Raw genomic sequence first — 22,086 nt, 5'->3', positions numbered from 1 at the left:
GCGTATGTGTACGCAAAAAATGTGTGTGTGTGTGTGTGTGTGTGTGTGGTAATGAGTGAGTGGGTGGATGCAGAAAAGGAAGTGGCGGCGAAGGTAGAAGTAAAGAGAGAACAACAGAAAGCAACAGCAACAGATGAGAGAGACGGAAGAAGAGAACAGAGAAGAAGAAAGAAGAGGAGAGGAGGAGGAAGACCAGAAAGGCGGGAAGGAAGGATCGAAGGATACAGGGAATCTCAGAGAGGTGAGGAGGAGGAGGAGGGGGGTGAAAACTTGGCAACCTGAGTGTGGATGCAGTGTGAGATATTTGTGATGGACATACTTATAACAGGAATACAATATGAAAGACAAACTTTTATCATACAAAGTTTATGCAATCATTACTGCTGGATGCTAAAAACGAAGGTAAATCTGTTTCAGTCCACGTAAAGCACTAATATAATATTTTATACATAGATCTACTGAGAATAATATGTGAGTTCAGACTAAATATTACTTTTACATGTATATAAAAAAAAGATATAAATAGGATTCTTATATAAAAATTTTATTCCTATAAATATATTTTACATGCATTGTGGAAAAATCAAGATAATAAAATTAAATGTTATTGTTTATTGTAGATTTATAGAATGTTTAAACAAAACCTGGCAAAATATACTGCAAAAAAAGGTAAATGCATGAATTATTGTTATTATTTACATTGGTTAATTCAATCTGAACAAATTTGTGCCTTAATTTCTGGAACAGCTGTTTGTGAAAACCGTGAGCAGTGAAACTTTCACAAATATGCTTTAGATGTGAAGCGTCTTCTCCTCCCACTTTAAAGTAATTTCAAAATTTTTAATTGCAGGTTGTTTTACAGCAATACTGAGCCCGGCCACGACCGAGTGAATACATATTTCTGCTGATGTTAACTGTTTCAGATAACATGATAAAAATCATAACTGTGATCTCATTGCAAATATTGTTTTCATTGGTAAAATGTGAAGTTGATGGCATAAAGAAGTCACAAAATGTAAATAGATCACTCAAAACTCTTTACAAAAGCTACTGCAGTAAAGTACAGTCAACTACCTATACTAACTATAACTGCACCATTACTGTTTATTCCCAGCAGGCTGTTTTTTATAAATACTGAACAAAATAATATTACTGTATTAAGTGATGTTATCAATGTACCAGGAACCTTTCAAAACCCTTTATGGACCAATCTGGGTTCTAATTAGCTGTAAATAATCTTTCAGTGTTTTCACACTGAGTAAAGTGTTTTGATATTGGGGAGTGTTGCAGTTTGTGGGTGGTTAGTAAATGTGGGAGCATAATGACATGAATGACATGCACCGTGGGTTCAGTATTTGCCCGTGTGATGTGATTCTTGGCCACTCGGCTTTTTATGTCACCTGTAATAAATACAGATAAGTAGCGAAGGGAAAATCTGACCCTGTCCTAATGGGAGTATTCTCTTCCAGCATGTAAGGTGGGTGATTCTTACGCTTTATTCTTACGCTGGCTCTCAGTTACTAAATATCAACTCAAACCAACCTGACATATTAAACCCTGGAAGTCTTTTGGATGAGTTGCGTTCATTTGCTCTGGAAGCGCTCCAGAAACAGAATCATTAGTAAAACTCATTAACAGTTTTGTTTTCTATTGTCACTCATCTTTGTGTTTATTGCAGATTACTTGTTATTATTAAACTTCAGACTTCAGCCCAGTATTTTTTCCAGTAACACATGACTCAGAGTTTGTTGTATAGCACTCTTTCAAAAAACAAAATACTATCTTGTACCATTGGAGGTAAAGAAACTTCTGCTGTGAGACATTTCACACGGAGTATTTGTCGTTGTGAAAAGATAACAGCTGGAAACTGCTGGTGGAAATTTGTACGTTAATGTAACCTGACTTTTTTCTTTTTTTTTAAAATGATGCAAAACTAGAAAAATTTCAAATGGATGGTCATCAGTTTATCACTTTTACAGACTTGCTGACCAATCAGCTTTATTTATCTCACATCTCCACCTACAGCAACCACAAAGATAGATTTAAAGCCAGAACATTATCGCTGTGAGGCAACAGGAACTCATGGAGCTAATCTCTGCATCGCTGTGCTGCTAAAATACAAAACACGTCATTCAAACCTTTTTATATAATTCAAAGGAAGAAGCAGCAAAGTTTATATATTTTTTTAGTATTTGATTATAGACTGCCTTGAAAATTTGCACATTAGCACCCAGAAGAAATGCTGCAAATATTTACCTTTTGCTTCTTGGTAACATGAAGTTTTCAGACATCTAAGAGCAACTTAAAGCCCAGTTATTAATCCTCAGGGGTTCTCCTGTGTAGACTGTTCTCTTATTGTACCTCTGCTCCTGAGTAAGTATGATATGAATATAATATAACATGGCATAGAAATATGGATGGATGGTATAAGACAGTATGAAAATACATAGTGCTTAACTTCTCTTACCAAAACATGATTGAAATTGAGACGACAGTCTTGCATATTTTCATTAGCGCAGTGGTGACTGGCTGTGAGGATTTGGTAATGAAGTCCAGACTCCCCGAGCATTCACCCCTTTAACTTCACTTAAATTCCACTTAGTGAAAGTGAAATTCAAGTCCCTTTTTCTCAAAATTAGGATGAGCATCAGCCCCTATTAGTTAAATGGAAGAATGCATCCATCATTTCTGACGAAAATAAAAGCAGGCCATTTGTTTTTTTAGCCAAAAAGAGAAAAGTTGCTGGAAGCTAAAATGAACTCTTTGATCTGCAACCTACTGAAAAATCTCCAGATGAGTTTTACATGTTTCCAGGTGACTCAAATGTGGAGTTTATGGCTCCATAAATGATTTGAGTAAGATTACAATCGTTTCTGTTACTGTTTTTAATATCCTAATATAGAATATGTAAAGTAATACGGGCAAACTTCTCAGTCTTTGTTAGCAAGCGTGTAAAAGTTCAAGTAAATTTAGCTTCCACTTGTCTTTAGGCTCCAGTGACTATTTAGCCTGTCTGAATGCAGGTTTTAAACGCGTCTGTAAGATTAATGCTAGGTTTGTTTTGCTCTGTTAATTTCACAATATTTTCTAGAAAGCCTGACCTAACCCTTCTACTTGGATGTAGGAAGAATATCTTGAATATTACTAGAGATACAGTCAGGTCCATAAATATTGGGACATCGACACAATTCTAACATTTTTGGCTCTATACACCACCACAATGGATTCCAAATGAAACGAACAAGACATGCTTTAACTGCAGACTGTCTGCTTTTATTTGAGGGTATTTACATCCAAATCAGGTGAACGGTGTAGGAATTACAACAGTTTGCAAATGTGCCTCCCACTTCTTGAGGGACCAAAAGTAATGGGACAGAATAAGAACCATAAATCAAACATTCATTTTTTAATACTTGGTTGCAAATCCTTTACAGTCAATCACAGCCTGAAGTCTGGAACACATAGACATCACCAGACGCCGGGTTTCATCCCTGGTGATGCTCTGCCAGGCCTCTACTGCAACAGTCTTCAGTTCCTGCTTGTTCTTGGGGCATTTTCCCTTCAGTTTTGTCTTCAGCAAGTGAAATACATGCTCAATCGGATTCAGGTCAGGTGATTGACTTGGCCATTGCAAAACAGTCCACTTCTTTCCCTTCAAAAACTCTTTGGTTGCTTTTGCAGTATGCTTTGGGTCGCTGTCCACCTGCACTGTGAAGCGCCGTCCAATGAGTTTTGAAGCATTTGTCTGAATATGAGCAGATAATATTGCACGAAACACTTCAGAATTCATTGTGCTGCTTTTGTCAGCAGTCACATCATCAATAAATACAAGAGAACCAGTTCCACTGGCAGCCATACATGCCCACGCCATGACACTTCCACCCCAATGCTTCACTAATGAGGTGGTATGCTTAGGATCATGAGCAGTTCCTTTCCTTCTCCATATTCTTCTCTTCCCATCACTCTGGTACAAGTTGATGTTGGTCTCATCTGTCCATAGGATGTTGTTCCAGAACTGCGACGGCTTTTTCAGATGTCGTTTGGCAAACTCTAATCTGGCCTGCCTGTTTTTGGGGCTCACCAAAGGTTTACATCTTGTGGTGAACCCTCTGTATTCACACTGGTGGAGTCTTCTCTTGATTGTTGACTCTGACGCACATACACCTGCCTCCTAGAGAGTGTTCTTGATCTGGCCAACTGTTGTGAAGGGTGTTTTCTTCACCAGGGAAAGGATTCTTTGGTCATCCACCACAGTTGTGTCCCGTGGTCTTCCGGGTCTTTTGGTGTTGCTGAGCTCACCAGTGCGTTCCTTCTTTTTGGGAATGTTCTAAACAGTTGTTTTGGCCACGCCTGATGTTTTTGCAATCTCTCTGATGGGTTTGTTTTGTTTTTTTCAGCCTAATGATGGCTTGCTTCACTGGTAGTGACAGCTCTTTGGATCTCATCCTGGCAGTTGACAGCAACAGGTTCAAAAAGCAAACAGCACACTTGAAATGAACTCTGGACCTTTTATTTGTTCATTGTAATTGGGGTAATGAGGGAATAACACACACCTGGCCATGGAACAGCTGAGAAGCCAATTGTCCCATTACTTTTGGTCCCTTAAGAAGTGGGAGGCACATATACAAACTGTCATAATTCCTATACTGTTCACCTGATTTGGATGTAAATACCCTCAAATAAAAGCAGACAGTCTGCAGTTAAAGCACATCTTGTTCGTTTCATTTGGAATCCATTGTGGTTGTGTATAGAGCCAAAAATGTTAGAATTGTGTCGATGTCCCAATATTTATGGACCTGACTGTATATATTTCGGAAAGAAAATCAACATTTTTGTGCTGACTACAGTAAGTGTGGTGCAGCATAGATACATAATTGCTTTTGTAACAAAGCAAACAGTTGCTGCTGATTCCCCTCTGCACTGATCCAGTCCCACATGCTCTCCACTTCAACAGGTGGATTAAAATGCCTAGTATTACATTCTTTATTTCTCCAATTTAAAGTCATATTGAGATTAAAACGAATGACAGCAGCTCATAAGTACAGTGTGCTGCTCTTCGGAAGGCTTCCAGAAAGAGCCCAGTCAAAAGTGAGCTTTTAGGGAGATGGGAGATAAAACAGGTGGCTCAAGTGGAGTTTCACGATAAAACAAAATAAAAATGTTCTAAAGGAGCAGAATGTCCTTTAAACAAAGTCACACATTTGGGGTTCAAAGGTCCAAAGGACAGAATTTTCCATTGTTGAGCGACGAGTGAAAAACAGTGTGGAGGTGTGAGGTTGAGTCAGTGTTTTCTCATAAAAAGGGTTGACTTTTAAGTTTCCTCTGTGGTAAATAGCCATCAGTGTCAGGGGGTGCAGGCTAATATTCCTGTTTGTTATTTTGCTGTTTTATATGAATGCGTGTTATATTAGTGCATGTTCCTGTACTGCTGCTGTTAGCGATGTGCTGTGTGATTTGACATGAATGATTCATGAGCAGCTGTTGCTGGTGTGTTAATAATCAACGCCCGGAGCATTTCACTCTTCCTCTCTTTCATTATCTCTCCATCTCTTTTTTCTTCTTTTTCTTTCTGACTAATTTTCCCTCTCACTCTTTCTCTCTCTCTTTCTCTCTCTTCCCTCAGGTCTCTCTGCCTCTCCCTCTCTACCTGCACACCTTGAACCAAGGTAATAACAGCCAGAAAAACAGGACAAGTCTATTCCTGCTGCTTTTTCTCTCTCTTTTACCGAATGTTCTGTTTTTTCTCCCTCGTTTACTATCACTTTCCCTCTCTGTTCGCTTGTTTCTTCTTGCCCCCGGTGTGTCAGTAAGTAATCTGTTTCATTTGAGGAAGGTGGGAAAGAGAGAGAACAAATGGAGAGCGCCCATTTATTCCAGTGCTAGTTAGTGATTTGTTGAGCTGCTGGTTAGTTTATTAGTTGTGCGAGTAAAGTGAGCAGGAGCTTCAGTATCAGAGACGGATTTACATCTTACAGACCTGAATTACACAGAACATCATGGCTAAGAAACATCTGGTAAGCTTGATCAATTTAAGACATTCTTCTCTTCTTATCTCTGAAAACCTTCGATAACTCTTCGATAACTGTCCCATGTTTTATCTCATGGGACCTAAAAAGATGAGTACTTTTAACTATAAATATAATCCAGAGCAACAAATTGTTTTAAATTTGTTACATGAGTGTAATTAGAAGCTCGAGAGGACGCAGTGTTTCCAGGAAAATGTTGTGCACAACAAGCAACCTCCTGAAGATTTAGCGTTTGCTATGGCCAGGGGTGTGTCCAGGAGGGGAGGGGGGGTGTTCATGTGTGTGTGTGTGTGCATGTGTGTGTGGATTGTAGGACTAACAAACAATTAACCTTACAATCCTCGACATGATTGGATGACAGAATAGATAGGACCAGCAGAGGAATGTAATGTAATACATTAGCATCTTTATGTTATGGCGCGTTGCACTGTACTTCAAATATAAACAAAGTGCTTTGCACTCAATACCATTTATTTTAAAACTGCAGATTTTGAAATGTAAATCAACTCATATGTTATGCTGCATTCAAAATGTACCCAGAAATATGGAAGTAGTAAAATCACCTCCAGCTGCAACATTAATAAAGTTTTCTAGTTAGGTGACAGAAGAATTCCGATGTGTGCACGATTCAGCATAATAAGTTCATTTTGTCAGGAACCTGAAAATATGCAGTGCTGTGAAGTCGCCTCTCTGTTCCTGATTTCTTGCATATTTGTCACACTTACATGTTTCAGATGTTTCCTGACCTCTGTGACCTCGGTTCTTTAAACATTTATAAAAAGCACTTTGCGAGGAACAAACACGTGAATGCTGTCATCAAAGCTAGCTTCTTTCATCTCCAGCTACTCACAAAAATGAAATCTTTCTGCTGTTTCAGAGACTTTGAGAGCGTTACCTGTGCATTCATTTCACCTCGACTGTAAGAGTCTTTATTCAGGTGTCAGTCAGTCACTGCTTAGCCGACTGCAGCTGGTCCAAAACGCTGCGGGACAGTTATTAATTGTCAGATGCAAGCGAGACTAAATGTCCCCCATATTAGAGTTCCTCCACCAACTGCCAGAGTTTGCATGGGTTTGCACCGTCTTACCTCTGTGATCTTTTAAGTTTACACATTATGTCAAGATCCCTGAGGTCTGCCGAACAAATGCCCCCAACTGTCCCGAGGTCCAGATTAAAGCACAGAGGAACAAATAATTCCTCCCTAACATTAAACCCAATTTTTATATCCGTTATTTATTACTGATTATCCTTTATAGCTCTCTTTATTCTTGCCTTTAGATCAGAATGATTCACTTTTATTTGTGTTGTTTTTACTCAGTTTGTCCTCAGTTTCCTTTTCAGATTAATAAAGCAAACATGAACATCTTAACACATCTGGGCTTGATATCAAGTTACAATCAATGGTCACATATTTGAAGATTATCAGGAATTACTTAAACCATAACCAAAGAGATAAGGTGCCTCTGCAGCCAGATAGCGTTAATATGCTTTTTTTTTTATTGTCAGTTTGCACTCTGGGGTTCTTATGACATTTACTGTTTTCTAGGTAAAAGCCCAAATGAGCCGTGCACAAAAAGAAAACAAAAATTCATTACAGCAAGACGAGAATGTTTGACATCCATGAAAATCTGGTGAAACTCGATTGTCCATTTCCATCTAACTCCTATCTTGATTCTCTGTTAAACAGCACTTCTGAGAACTTAAACCAGTTCTGTGAATGCACAGATAATGTACGTGTTGATTTGTAATTCTGGTTTATTCCAGCCTGCTGTGTTTCCCATTAATGTGTCTATTGCGTCTCTGTGAATCATCCAAACTTTGCTAAGCTCGTGGTAGAGTTTTGACTCATGGATCGAGTTGCATAACAACAGCATCGAGCACAACCTCTCTACAGCTTTCTAAAGAAACACATTTTGTGAAGTTCAATTCAGTCTAAAAAATCAAAATAGTAATCTATGTAAGTCTGGCCTTTACGTTTGAGTCTATTGACTGAGGCGTGTGTTTGTATGAGTGTGTTGAGTAAGTGTGGGCGTGCTGACTTCCTGCTATGAGGAAACTCTTCCGATGGAGACACGCTGAAACGTTTCAGGTCCGAACTGATGTGGAAACACACTGAACAGTGACAACACACGCACACAAACACAGACACACTTATTTACACACACTTGTTTTCACTTCATCAGGGTTCAGGCAGGTTGAGTTTGCTACCAGCGCTCATCGGGTCTCGTCTGTCGGGTACTGATGACAGATCTGTGCTGCGTCTGACGAGAGCGCTGCCTCATCATCGCATTAATAATTTGTTCAGCATGTCAGATGACAACAACGAACTGTTGCGATCACGAGGGCTGTCAGCAGCGACACGTGGAGTGTGATCTTCTTATTTTGTTTGGAAACTCCTGAATGACAAAACAGAACAGAAATTTAAGTTAAAGTGAACCTGAGAAGCAACAGAGGAACAGAATGGTGAGTGCAAACACACTTTCTGTTTTTGGAAAACTGGCCAACAAAAAGGCTGAGACTAAAAAATGCAGGAAGTGTGAACTAAAAGAGACAAAAATCTCCAAATGCCGCTTTATTCAGTTTTTTGCACTGTAGCTTCTCTAATTTTATACAGTTAAGTCGTGCAGTTGCAGAGCCACATGTTTCAGCATGGGACTGTAACTGTCATTCATCTTATGCTGCCTGCATTCTGCTATAATAACAATGACAATACAGGTTCTCAGATATTATTGCATGATTTTTCATACAGTGCTTGCACTGTAGGCTGTTATAAAAAGCAGTGGGAAATATCTGTTGTACTACAGGCCCATGAGTCATATTCAGTCATATTCAGTATTTTTTCTCTTATGATGCATTCTGAGATACTGTGACCATAATTACATGATAAAAGCTGCTAATGTCTTCGTATTTCTTCCTGACGTGCCTAGACTTATGTTGTCACTCAACCAGGTTGGGCTAGAGGCAAAATTGACCTGAATCTTTGCCAGACTAGAGCCAAGAATAACTACTGCTGATCCAAAATGCACAGGAGCAGAACACTAACAGGAATACAACAGAAGCAGCACCAGAAGCATGATCATCTATTCAGAAATTCAATTAGTTATCAGGATGCATCAGTCTAATAGTAATAATGCACTAAGAGTGGATGTGAACTCACAGAAAGTCATTTATAAGGAAATTTATGTGAAAATGGGTTCACAGTTTGCATAAAAGTGTAAAAAAACAGCTGAAATTCCAGCAAGGTTTATCTCACTGAGGCTGGTAAAGAGAGCCTCTGTCTTCTTCTTCATGGTTTATATTCTGTGTCTCATATCAAAACAGGCCGTTTTTTCACGCCACGGTCGAAAACAGAGGTTAAAACACTTTGGTGTTGCTTTAAACGTAATTCCCAGTCAGCAATCTTTCTCAATCTTTCTTACGTGTGTTGGCAAGTCACTTAAGCCTGTTTTACATTTTTTGTAGATCTCACTGGCTGATTTTACACTTGAACGTCACCTTTATGACGTCTTAATTTTTTGTGAAGCAGTTTTACACATTTACAGAAAAAACAAGAAAAAACTTCCAAAATCATTTATCTACAGTTTAGACTGCAAATTAACTTCAGAAACAGTGTGTACTTCTTTTCCCAGAGTTCAGCAGACTTGGTGGGTGCAGTGACGCTTGAGCATAGTGGCTGCTGATTGGTCATCAGCAGCTCTGATTCACAGGATCACTCTGCCAGCCTATCCTGCTTCCTGGCTACTGAAAAACTAAATGATGTGGTGATATTAAAGCTCCTTCTCTCTCTGTACTGCAGCATGCTGTGGTGAGGAGCAGATAAGGAGGACCCAACCACTGAAATACACCTATACTCACCATGAGCATGTCAGCAGTGCACTCCGCCTCCCCTCCTGCTGAGGAACCAGTGACACCCCCACCCTTGACCACACCTCCTCGCAAAGCTTCAGTCCGGCTCCAGGAGAGGTGAGTATTAACTAAGCATAATCTTGCTTTCTAAAATCCTCAGTCCTCTAAAAATGTAATTTTTTTAATTTACACTTTTGTGACTAAAATGTGATTTTTAAAACTCTGAATATATGTTTTCTTTAGTTAGTTTAAAATTGCTATCAATCATCTTTTTTCTCTTGAATGTTTTCTTATTTTGCAGGCGGGGCTCTAATTTGTCTCTCCTTTTGGATGTGAACACTTTGGGGGTGGAGACTGTCTGTTCTGTCTCCACCCCAAAGGAGGTGTGGCTTCAGCTGCTTCACACCTCCTCACGACCACTCACACACAAGCTGCTGCAGGAAGCTGCCATTGACACAAATACGCTGAATGTAGAGTACCAGGTACACTCAAAACATTGCAAACATTCAACACATTAAAATTAAGCAAGAACAAAAGGAAAATATGAGGTGAAACAAACTAAATAACTGCAGGACTTTGAACTGTTCCTGCTGTGCATGTAACAGATGCCAGCAGTAACTGCTGATTCTGGATTGAACGTGTTTTTAGGTCTACCTTCAGTAGATTTGTGATTTGCTTCATGTCTTACAAGCAGCACTGTGTCAAAGTCTAAACTGGCCCAACTTTCATGTTGATGATTGTCACTGCTGATGGCAGCCTGTTCTGCAGAAACAAAGCACAGTCCAAATGGCAGAATATTAGTCTTCACTGTAAAAGATAAACACCGCAGATGGCTCATCAGCTCAGGATGATGGGGTTGCATTCTGAAACTAATGTTCAAGTTCAGGTTTTGACACAGTGGAGCATATTCACTTTGTGTTGCACTTTGTACTGTCATGGAGTATGGAAAACCTCTCAAATTGCTCATATTGTGAAGTCTTTATTGGAGTCTTTTGCTCAAAACAGTTGAAAACAAATGTCTATGAAATTTTTTACCTTCCTCCTGTCCTTCCTGTTTGTTTGACTGTATGTACCTGCAGTACAAAAGCAAAGCTAAGATATCTAGAAAACATCAGATCCACCAATTAACTTAAAATCCTGAACATTTACTCCAGAATTAGTGCTTTCTAGCAGGTATGGAATAGCCTTTCTGAGACTGTTAAACTCTCCAACTTTCAGGACAGTTTTAACATTCATTAATATTCCCGTCTCCCCAACAGAAGATCCCTCCGAACTTTGTGAACGCTGCTGACCTTGATGTTCCGGGACACATGATGAAAGACCGATACAAAACCATCCTCCCCAGTCAGTTCCTGTCTGTCTCACCTCAGTAGAAAAGCTCTTGATGTGTTTATTCCCATTTATCACCGTGCGTTATATGTATGTTTGTCTTTAGACCCTGAGAGCCGAGTGATCCTGAGGAACCCGGACGATGAACCTGGGCCTGATCGCTACATCAACGCCAACTACATCAGGGTAAGAGTCTAACATTATTTCTTACCAAGTCAACTAACCCCACAGATTTCTGTCATCTCACACTCTATGTCAGGTGGCCCTTTCCCAGCGACCACATCAGGTCTCTGTAATCTCCTTTTTTGTCTCAGCACAAATGAGCATGTTGTGCTTTTGTGGTTTTAGTTGCTAATTTTAATGGTTTAATGAAAAGTGTGATATATTTTCTGGAACTAATATATTTTGTATTTAAATAAAAATTGATAGTATACATTCATCAGCAAACATCTAAGCCAATCACAGGAAAGAAGCTCAAGGGATCTGGACATGTGGTCAAGATGATCTGGTGAAGTTCACTCTGAGCATCAGAATAGGGAAGAAAGGTCATTTAAGTGAATTTGAATATGGCAGCTATTTCAGGAACTGCTGAGAAATACTGGGATTTTCACACACAGAGTAAAAAAAGTCATAAAAAGAGAAAACATCCAGTGAGTGGAAGTTCTCAGGGTGAAAATCCCCCATTGATGCCAGAGGTCAAAGGTGAATGACCGGACTGGTTTGAGCTGATAGGAAGGCAACAGTAACTCAAATAACCACGTTTCAGCCAAGGTACGCAGAAGAGCATCAGGAAATGCACAACATGTGGAAACCTGAAGCAGGTGGGCTACAGCAGCAGAAGACCACGTTAAGTATTCTGGAAAGCAGAAGGTTGCCTGGTCTAACGAGACCGCCGACATGTTTTCTGCTGCAACAGTCGGATGGTGTGGTCAGAATTTGGCATAAAGAACATAAACATAAACATATTGTTGCTGACTATGTCCATCCTTTCCATCTTCCGATGGCTGCTTCCTATGAAATTTCCATGACTTATTTCCAGTGTTGTTCCTAAAAACAGAAAAAAAGACAGAAAGTGACGGTTAAGAAGCTTTTTAATTCAGGCTCATGGTGGTTTAAAAAAGACGTGTCAGAGGTCCTTATCACATTGATCCTTGCCGTACCGCAGCAGAGAGAAACTGAATCATTTCTCCTAACTCTAACATTATGATTAGGATGATTAGGAGCTTTTAAAGGCTTGCACTGTCAGAGTCTGGGCTGCCATCTTCAGGGCTGCTGCGTCTTCTATGAGTGTATATTTATTATCTATACTTGAAAAAATATACTGCAGATAAAGTTGTTTGAAAATAGCTATTGTCATTGAGATCACAGGTTCAGTAACAATGTCTTTTCTTTCATTTGAGCCGTTTCATTTTATTACTTAGTCCTGGATTAAATGAGTCAAGTGACAGTAAAGAAAATATGTTTCCTTCAGGGTTTTATTAAAAAGGAAACAAGCTGATAGAGTGTGTGACAGCGCTGTCACTCTGCGTGGGTGTCTTCTTGTTTGTGTGTGTCCGTGTGTGTGTGTGTGTGTGTGTGTGTGTGTGTGTGTGTGTGTGTGTGTGTGTGTGTGTGTGTGTGTGTGTGTGTGTGTGTTGGACAGCTAAACAAACAGAAACTCAGATATGAGCCGTCGGTTTGTCAGCGTGGGAGTTTGCAACCAGGAAAACCACAGGAAGTGAGGGAGGAAGTGACATGTCCCCGACTCCCCCTCCCCCTGTCTTCCCTTACGGCCCACGCATCCCTCACACTGTGCAGCCTCAGCTCAATTTGTGTGTGTTTGTGGAGTGTGTGCCTGTGTTGTTAATCACAAGCTTTTTGACAGTTTTCGTAAAGCACCTGCTGCCTCTGCTGATGTGCAACAACAAGTAAAAAGCAGCATTCATTCATTTGCCCGTTCAGTTAAACTCCGGTAATATTTGGTGGCGTGCTGGTTGGACACTTGACAGTTGTTATTGAATCTGAATCATTCACTTCCTGCCCTGTGAGGCCAGGGTGGTTTTAGAAGTCTAGGGCATATGATGAATGTATGTGACAAAAACAACAAGTGACATTTCTTAATCTGCATTTGCATCCATTTATACCAACCTGAGAAATGAAACAACACAAAGAAAACGGTCAGAGTGCATCCAGCTCTGCTGGAAAATACCTCATAGTTGATTTGTGCAAGCCTAAAGGTTTATTGCAAACAAATGAATAAAGAATATACCAAGCACCTCAAACCTGCTCCTGCAGCAGGTTGGAGAGAGAGCTGGTCTGGAAAGGCCCGGTCCACAAGTCAGCAAATGCGCTTGTCAGTCACCTAATCAGAGCTGAGATTGAAACAGAGAACACTAAAATAGAAATTAGGATGTAAAACATGCTTTAAACTGTGGCATCAAGGCTGGGTGAACTGTGCCTTGTCTCAAAGACACAACTGCTGCAGCTACGATGCTGAAAAGGTGTCCCCTAGATGTCGCTACCACAAGTACAGAACTCTGTGGACTTTCTTTTTATTTTATTTGACAACTAAAGTCTCAGTTTCCTCCAAAATATCATTAAATGTTTCTTTCCTATACTTCAATTTTTGACACTAGAACCTCCAGTGGTTCTAGTGTCCTGGTATTGACCTCAGAGTAAAGCATTAAACTGTGAGAAAGTTTACTGACTGATTGTTGTGAGATTTGATGCTCTTTATGTGGCAGGGCTACAAAGGGGCTCCCAGGGCCTACATTGCTACCCAGGGGCCCATGGTGCACACCGTGGGAGACTTCTGGGACATGGTGTGGCAGGAGAGGAGCAGTATCATCGTCATGGTTACGAGGCTGAAGGAGAACAACGAGGTGAGGAGACACAAGTGTTGTTTCCCTGTGTTCATTTCATCCTTTTGTGTAATAGCTGTGCTGCATCGCAAATTTATGGAATAACAATCTGAAGTAGTGACATTATGCAGCGACACACCCTCCTCTGCACTGCTGTCACTCTTGAGACACTCCCTGGTTGTGCTCACTTCATTGCATCTCCTCCATTGTGTCAAAACTTCAACCTGAACTTTATTTTGGGGGAACAGGATGACCTCACAGGGTACCAAATCTGGCAGGTAGGCTGAGTGATGAGCAGCCAAAATTGTTGTGGACTGTCAGTACACTGGGAGCCGTTGCATTCAAGATGGAGCACAGCAGTGCCTTTTCACCAATGTTGAGATTGATTAAAGTGACAACGTTAAATTAGAAGTCGCAGCTGAATTCGCTGTTGCACAACAACACAGATATCGCACAAAATAACAACCACAGTTCTAGTCATGCATGTTTACTCACGCAGCTTCCTCTGTATTAAGAAATTCTGCGTGGGTGATTGGCAGGCCAGCTTTCATCAGTAAACATGATGTTGGAGTTTTGCTGTTGTGACAGATGATTGCAGAATTCAGCGTTGACATTGTTGAGTGTGTAGTACAGAGTCCATTAAAGAAAACTGCTGCTAGCACCTGTTGCATGCTCATGGCCCTGCTGTGACCCCTTTCTGAACTTTTGTGTTTAAATATTTATATTGTATATTTTCTACTCCATTTAATGTGACTTTATTTTTGTATTCTACTGTGCATTGAGCTGTGCATTCATGCTACATCCATCTGATTATGGATCTGAACACTTGGCTGTTTGTCTGTTTGAAGAAATGTGAGGTGTACTGGCCACAGCCGAGAGACAGGACGAAGAGGGTAAAGGAGGAGGACGAAGACCAGGAGGAGAAGGACGGGCAGAGGGAGAAGGAAAATGAAGAGGAAGGAGAGTCGAGACAAATCGGCAGATTCCTTATCAGAGTGAAAGACAGCCGAGAGAAAGACGGATTCACGATCACAGATATGGAGATTCAGGTACAGTAGAGTTCGCAGATTTCACCTCCATGAGCCAGATGAAGCCATGTGTTAAATGTTTGTCATTTCTGAAGATCGCTGTCTAAATGGATGACTGACGTTATTGCAGTCCTGCTCTACAAAGCTGCACTGCTTAACTGCTTTGTGGTTAAACAAAGATTGAACCGATTAGACGTCTGCAGAGGTGTTTGGGGGTTTTTCTGGTGAAACCACTCTGATTACAGACTTATGAAATATTTCTTAAGCTTTTATCAGCTTCTTAAAGCTTCTAGAAGATGTTATTATATTTGTACATTTATAGCAGTGAGTGGAAGCAGCTGAGTGAACTAAAGCAGAACCACGATCAGTGAAAATAAAATTACTTTTGTCATTGCTGTGCGCTGGTTAGGCTTTCAACAAGTGGTACAAATACTAATTCAGAGCGGTGATTATTAAAAATCTTCAATATTAAAAGTACTTTTTCTAAAATGTCTCCACAAACAAAAGTGAAAAGCATCACATTCCTCTGGGTGAAATTTGAACTCTGAGTTTGAACTAATCTAACATTTCCTTGTCAGTCTAACAAAAAAATCTTTGTAACGAATAAAAAAAACAAGATTTATTTATTCACATTTTGCTGATAAGTTTAGTTTACTTAAGCAGGTTTAAAAACTTTTAAAATTTTAGGAAGAAATAAAATAGTGCTTTATTATAAATGCACATTTCCAAAATAAAACCAACAGCAACACCTGTGTCTGTGCACCTGGTTTTGTTTGGTAACTGTGTGTTTGTGTGCTTTCAGCTCCATTCAGAGCGTCGACACGTCAGACACTACTGGTTCACATCTTGGCCTGACCATCATATCCCACAATGCATAGCTCCATATCTAAGGCTGGTGGAAGAGGTGGAGACGTACAGCAAGTCCCTCGTGCCACCCTCTAGCTCTCAGGAAGTCTCTGCGCCCGCCTCCAGCCCTGGACCAATCATCGTCCACTGCAGGTCAGTTTTAGTTTTCCTTCAAAAAAATTGTAATTTCCCAAAATGGATAAAATTGGTTCTGGTTAGTTCACGTTAGCCTGACGAAACACAGACAGGTGTCATATCTTACTCAACTAAAGCGTTGCTTCTCTCGCTTCATTTTGCTCACAGCATTCAGAGAAATAAACAAGTTAGCCAAATAAATAAAATCTGCTGTCATGCTCCAGTGGTTACTACTCAATTCATTTGATTTTTATTTAGTATATAGCACCAAATCACAACAACAGTCCCCTCAAGGTGCTTTACATAGTAAAGTAAAGACTATTTAATAATAGAGTGCAAACTCCAACAATCATATGATCCCCTCCAAGCAAGCACAGTGGGAAGGAAAAACTCCCTTTAACAGGAAGAAACTTCCAGCGGAAACAGGCTCAGGGAGGGGCAGCCATCTGCTGTGACTGGTTAGCAATGAGTGGAGGAAGACAAGACAAAGACAGGCTGGGGAAGAGAGACAGAGATTTATAATCATTTATGATTAAATGCAGAGAGGTGTATAAACACATAGTGAGTGAAGAAGAATCACTCAAAGCATCATGGGAAACCCCAGCAGGTCTATCGCAGTGTAACTAAGGGAGGATTCAGGGTCATCTGATCCAGCCCTAACTATACGCTTCTTAAAAAAGGAAAGTTTTAAGTTTAATCTTTAAAGTAGAGATCGTGTCTGTCTCCTGAATCCAAACTGGGAGCTGGTTCCACAGAAAAGGCCACTGGCCAATTAAATCTCATTATGAAAAAGTCACAAGAGAACAGAACAGCTGTTTATGCTGTTTATGCATTAAAATGAAGAAGTTGATCATTGCACCATGTTTTTATAAACAACGTTGGTAAAAGAGAACTAAGTGCTAACCAGCTACAGTTTCATTTTTCTCCTGCCTGAAATAAACGCAACAAGTCACACCCTGGAAGGGCAAAAGAATTTTCTAAATAAAAGCTTGTGTGCAAAAAATTTTGCTTCAAATGAAGTCACAAAACATAACTGATTTACAAACTAATTTTACAAAAATAACTTTACGTTTACTTATGCTTGATGACAAGGCAGCTGTGTGACCATTCAGGAACATGTTTTTAAACTGAAGTATAGACGTCTTTGCACAAGAAGGTGCTTTGCAATAATCCAAAAAGAAAATAATACAGTAAAAATATAAAATACATTGTGTACATAAAGGAGAGTGAGGACCATAAACATAGTTAAAACATGCATAGCACAGTAACATCAATAAGCCACTTTTGAAATACATCCGCTGAGAGCAGTGTGATGGTTATGGGTGAACAGACTGCGATGTGTCAAACCAGAGCCGCGGCCGATGTGTCGAAAGCTGCTTCCTGCCTGAGAGCAGGGACGGCTGCCTTGACTGAGCAGCCGACCACAGCAGAGAGGACAGATAAAAGTTTAAAGCGATGGGGCTGCGGTGACCTGACACACGTCTTTGAGTACCAATATGCTGCTGCATGCCTGAAGCACACAGAAACCAGAGATTCTGAGCAAAGAGTAAATAAATCTGCTGTGACTGAGTTCAAAGAAAAGTCAGCACAAAGGTCATGGATCGTACCAACTTTTCTAGAAACTTTCCCTATCATTTCCTCCACATTAGCCGCTTTTTAGCTGAATATCGTAGGACTGTCACAAGACAGTCTTTGTAATTGTTCCTGTTCTCAAGTAAGAACTGCATCCAAAGGTGGAGCTCTAAAAACTTTGATTATTATTTGATTGATCAAGATTTTGTTCTTTGTGTTGATGAGACAGATGGATGAGTCGGATGAATACAATACTCATCCTAAATCTACACTGCTGTTCTCCTAACATCTCCCCTGTCCTCCCCTCTACAGTGCAGGTATCGGGCGGACAGGCTGTTTTATAGCCAGCACTATCGGCTGTCAGCAGCTCAGAGAAACTGGGCAAGCTGATGTCCTGGAGACAGTTTGTCAGCTTCGACTCGACAGGTGGGTGTTTTCCTCTCTCTTTCCTTTGCAGTCCGTCTTTAACATGCAGTTGCATGTTTAAAACCTGTGGTCTGCTCGTTTGCAGGGGCGGTATGATCCAGACCTCAGAGCAGTACCAGTTCTTGTACTCCACACTGGCCCAGTACAGCTCCCAGCTGCAGCAGAAACAGGTACACAGCAGCACCCTGCTGAGACTGCTGCCTGTGGCCTTCAGCTCTGAGCCCAGTGGTTTATACAAATGTCTAAAAACAACAAACAGATCATTCAAAAAGTCTAGTTTTCTGATTTTCCTTCTTTAAATGTGTTTGTAGATTTATTGCACATTGAGTGGCAGCAACTATAAATACTCTTTTTGGGGGTCCTGGTGTTGTTGTCGGGCATGTGCCCTATGCGACAAATCATAGACTGTATATAAAAGATGGAGTCAATCGTGGCGGTGTGACCCACTAGTTGTAGTGTGATGTCGTTAAAGGCCTCTGTGTTTTGGGCAGCGCAACGGTGGGTTTTTAGAGACAAACGTGAATGGGAGGGTAAAGAGCTAAATGAGAAGCTAAAGTTAGATTGGAAAGTTAATTTAGAAATTGTTCAGGGTGCAAAGGCACAGTTTTTTTAAACTAGACCTGGGGAGTGTGGCTGAATCTAAGCATGATACTGAGGGACACTATAGGCTCACAGGCTTGTCCATCACAAGCCTGTGAGCATACCCTACTGTGGCCTGTTTTTTAAGTGTAATTGCTACCACAAATTACATGATAAGTTGTACTGAGCTGTATTCAGTAAGTGCAAAGGGAGCCAAAGGGTGTTTTCCCATAGTCTTGTAAACAACCAGAAATGCAGCTTTAAGGCACTTCCACACTGACTCTGTTCATTCAGTCTGTGGGGATTGGCACACTGTTAGAGCCAGCCTCGAGTGGCCATTATTGGCGCTGCAGCCACAGGTTGCTGCCTAGTGTTAATATATGCAGTCATTGCTGCACAGCGCTTTGCACCAAAATAGTTAGAACTTGGTGGGGACTGTTTTCATCAACAGTTGGTGCTGTGGTGCATGTCTGTGGTGGCAGGATGATGTGGTTGGAACTGAATCCAAATAAACAACAGTTTGTGTGTTAGCAATGAAACATGTAACATCAGCCGCACCTTAATCACCTGAACCACAGCAGCCATCAGAGGACAGCTGCGTCTGTAATTTTTGGTTAGAGGTTGTAAACAGTGTACCAATTCTGAATATTTACCAGAACCAGCCTGCCACACTGCCTCAGAGCCAGCAGAGCCCAGAGGACCAGGTCAGCATACAGCTGCAGAACCTCGAGCTACACAGCAAACAGAACAGGAAGATCTCATAGAACCTGGATAACCAGCAGTGTCTTCAGAGAAGTCCAGGAGAAGCAAGGAGAAAGACGCCAGCAGCAGCAGCAGAACTTAAAGAACTGATGCACCAGCAGGGGGACGGCTGGGGGAACGAGGAGGATCCTACAGGGGCCCCAAAGAACTGGTGTTTGGCTCCAATTTGACTGAACAAGCAGAGAATAGGAATAATTAGAAGATCAAAAGCATCATGTTCATGACAGACTGAGACTGAATCAGACTAATTAAATAAAATAAGGCAGGAATATTCAATGGCTTGGCTGTGGTATTTTTCGAGCAGCTATTTACCACACACATTTATTTGTTTAACTCTAAATATGGCCTGCTAAGTATGAAGACATTTTTTAATAGTCAGAACATTTGAGGGTATCAAAACAAATCACATAGATCTCTTCATGAAATGCGACCAGGACAGTTTGTCACATCATGTTTGACAATCAGAAATCATTTGATCACCATGTTTCTCTCTTATTGTTTGACCCATTCTGTTAATTTATGAAACAAAAACACCTCTTGAGCCTTGTTGAAATCTGCTGTTTTTTTTATCTCCTTTAGAGACTAATGTGTATAAAACAACCAGATCAATAAATTATGAATATAAATACTTTTTCACTCAGCAATTTTTAAAGGACACATTCCGCCGACCAGCTCTGCATTAAATTTTTTCAGAAAGTTTAAATATTTTAATTCTATGTTTTAAGCTTCCAACAAAGTCCTGTGAATAAGTAAGTACACCCTATGGAAATATCTGGACAGCAGGTAAACATGTAAGGACCCTTGTGTCCAGAGATGAGGGTGGTATACTGAAGAAAAATGCTTCTTCAGCCCTTCGAGCAAAAATATTAAAAGATGTAACATTCTTCTGTTCAAAAAGTTCAAAAAGCGCACCTCCTGACATCAGAAATGATTTTTCGTTGGTGTTGCTGTCCATTCAAAGTTCCTTCAGCTGCCAGCTGTTCAAAGTGAATCATCAGAAAGCAGATCAAACATTCAGGGCGCTGGTGCTTGTTTCTGGTCCTCTGTGTCATGGACATGAAACTGGGGCAGCTTTGCCTGGAAACAATGATCTGTGCCGTGACCGATGTTCAAAGTCTGTTATAGAAAAAATGGTCTTTTAACAAAATGTGATTCTGGTTTCAGATTCTGCCACGTGTACTATTTGTCCAATTATTTTAGTTAAAAGCCTTAAGTCCTGCACTTGACATAATCAAGGCAAAACATGACCCACCCCATCTACTTTCAGTGCCTGTAAATGGGAAAACACTTTATTAAATTATGACTAATTCAGTCCAGGTTCAGGTTGAACTCTAAGATGAATGGCTTCATATTACTGGAATTATAACTAAGAGCCTACGATTTCACATGCAAGAAAGGAAACATACAATCATTTCAACATTAAATGTAAAAAAGATGAATGTTTAAAGTGTTACTAATAATGCATTTATTGCACAATCAATTATCAATAGCGTGAATATTGCAAAGAAAATTGCTAATAATGCAGACATGCACAGTGAGTAAGTGCTTCATATTAGCTTTAATTATTCCAGAAACAAAAACATTTATTTCATAGTGGTGACTGTCCTCACACATAATGTGAAATAACTTGTACATTGTGTGCAAGTTATTGCACAAAACACATTAAATCATATTTATATGATTTAACACAGAGCAATGAGAGAGAGAGATGGACGAGAGAAGCTGACAGAGAGGTAGGTCAGAAGAAGAGAGAGACACGGATCATCGATGTCTGCTGAGGCCCATCATTGTTATACATCTTAGATTAAAAATTTGTTGAAACCTGTTGTCCTTAATTAGATGGCCCCGTAGCAGCTGCCAGAGGGCAAGAGGTGAAACAGGTTAAATCGAGGATGCGAGGGGTCCTTCTAAACATTTTTGGCCTTCGCGAGGCAGCAAAGGTGTACAAGCCCTGCTGGGAGGGCAGAGAGCAGCCGACAGTCTTCTTTATAGAGGGGATGTAAAAGGTCACCAGCAGCTTTTGACTCAGGGTTTTCTTCCTGAGAACTCTCAGGATGTGCTTAGCAGCCACTGTGGAGTCAGTAGGCCAGGACAGGACATATAGAAAGTTAATGTAAAGGCACAAGGGCACATAAAACTATAAGAAAAACATATACAACAAAATACATATATCTGGTTTGCAGAAAGTCATTTCTAGAGATGTGCCTTAAAATTTGATCTGAAATGACTCGTTATTCGTCATTGATAAGATATTACAATATTTACTTCCCTTTACTGCCAAATGTGTTTCACGAATGACGCACCTCACGGTGTCCTCTAGTGGTGGCCCTAGTGCCATTCCCTAGTCAGTCCTTTATGAATTCATTTAAAGAAAGTGCTCCAAGTTAAATAATTACATAGCAAAGCAAACTTTTTTAAAATGAAAATGTGTGTTTTTCTAACATGATAAACTTCTATTATTATGAAGTTTAAACCAGAAAAAGGAGAAAAATCTGTGTATTTTTTTAGCGTGAACAGCCGAATGAGGGCAGTGTTTCATTCATACGTCTGACTCCTCTTTGCTTTGCTTTCTTCTTCATGTATCAGCCCCACCCAAACAGGAAGCAGCCCCGATAACCCCCTAACACGTTAACTAACGATTTAAACGTACCTAATGAAAATTAAAACTGTAGACTAAAACAGCTTTAATTTTATTTA

General features: G+C 40.3%; 1 protein-coding gene across 2 annotated transcripts; it reads left to right on the top strand.

The window, feature by feature from the left end:
• Positions 1 to 137: 137 nt before the first annotated feature.
• Positions 138 to 19,942, top strand: LOC134618855 (tyrosine-protein phosphatase non-receptor type 7-like). 2 transcript variants are annotated; one of them, XM_063464442.1, is made up of 11 exons: positions 138 to 241; positions 9,823 to 9,989; positions 10,174 to 10,354; positions 11,132 to 11,216; positions 11,308 to 11,387; positions 13,925 to 14,062; positions 14,890 to 15,090; positions 15,872 to 16,068; positions 17,935 to 18,048; positions 18,134 to 18,218; positions 19,284 to 19,942. In XM_063464442.1, exons 2-11 carry the CDS (start codon positions 9,883 to 9,885, stop codon positions 19,389 to 19,391), a joined length of 1,296 nt encoding a protein of 431 aa, XP_063320512.1. In that variant the 5' UTR covers positions 138 to 241; positions 9,823 to 9,882; the 3' UTR covers positions 19,392 to 19,942. The 2 variants fall into 2 exon arrangements, with proteins under 2 accessions (XP_063320512.1, XP_063320511.1); XM_063464441.1 differs by lacking the exon at positions 138 to 241 and adding an exon at positions 8,173 to 8,489.
• The last annotated feature ends 2,144 nt before the right edge of the window (positions 19,943 to 22,086 follow it).

The sequence above is a fragment of the Pelmatolapia mariae genome, linkage group LG20, assembly GCF_036321145.2.
Source record: "Pelmatolapia mariae isolate MD_Pm_ZW linkage group LG20, Pm_UMD_F_2, whole genome shotgun sequence".
NCBI classification, from domain to species: Eukaryota; Metazoa; Chordata; class Actinopteri; order Cichliformes; family Cichlidae; genus Pelmatolapia; species Pelmatolapia mariae.
The sequence above is the reverse complement of the archived record's forward strand: the minus strand, read 5'-3'. Positions and strand labels throughout refer to the sequence as shown.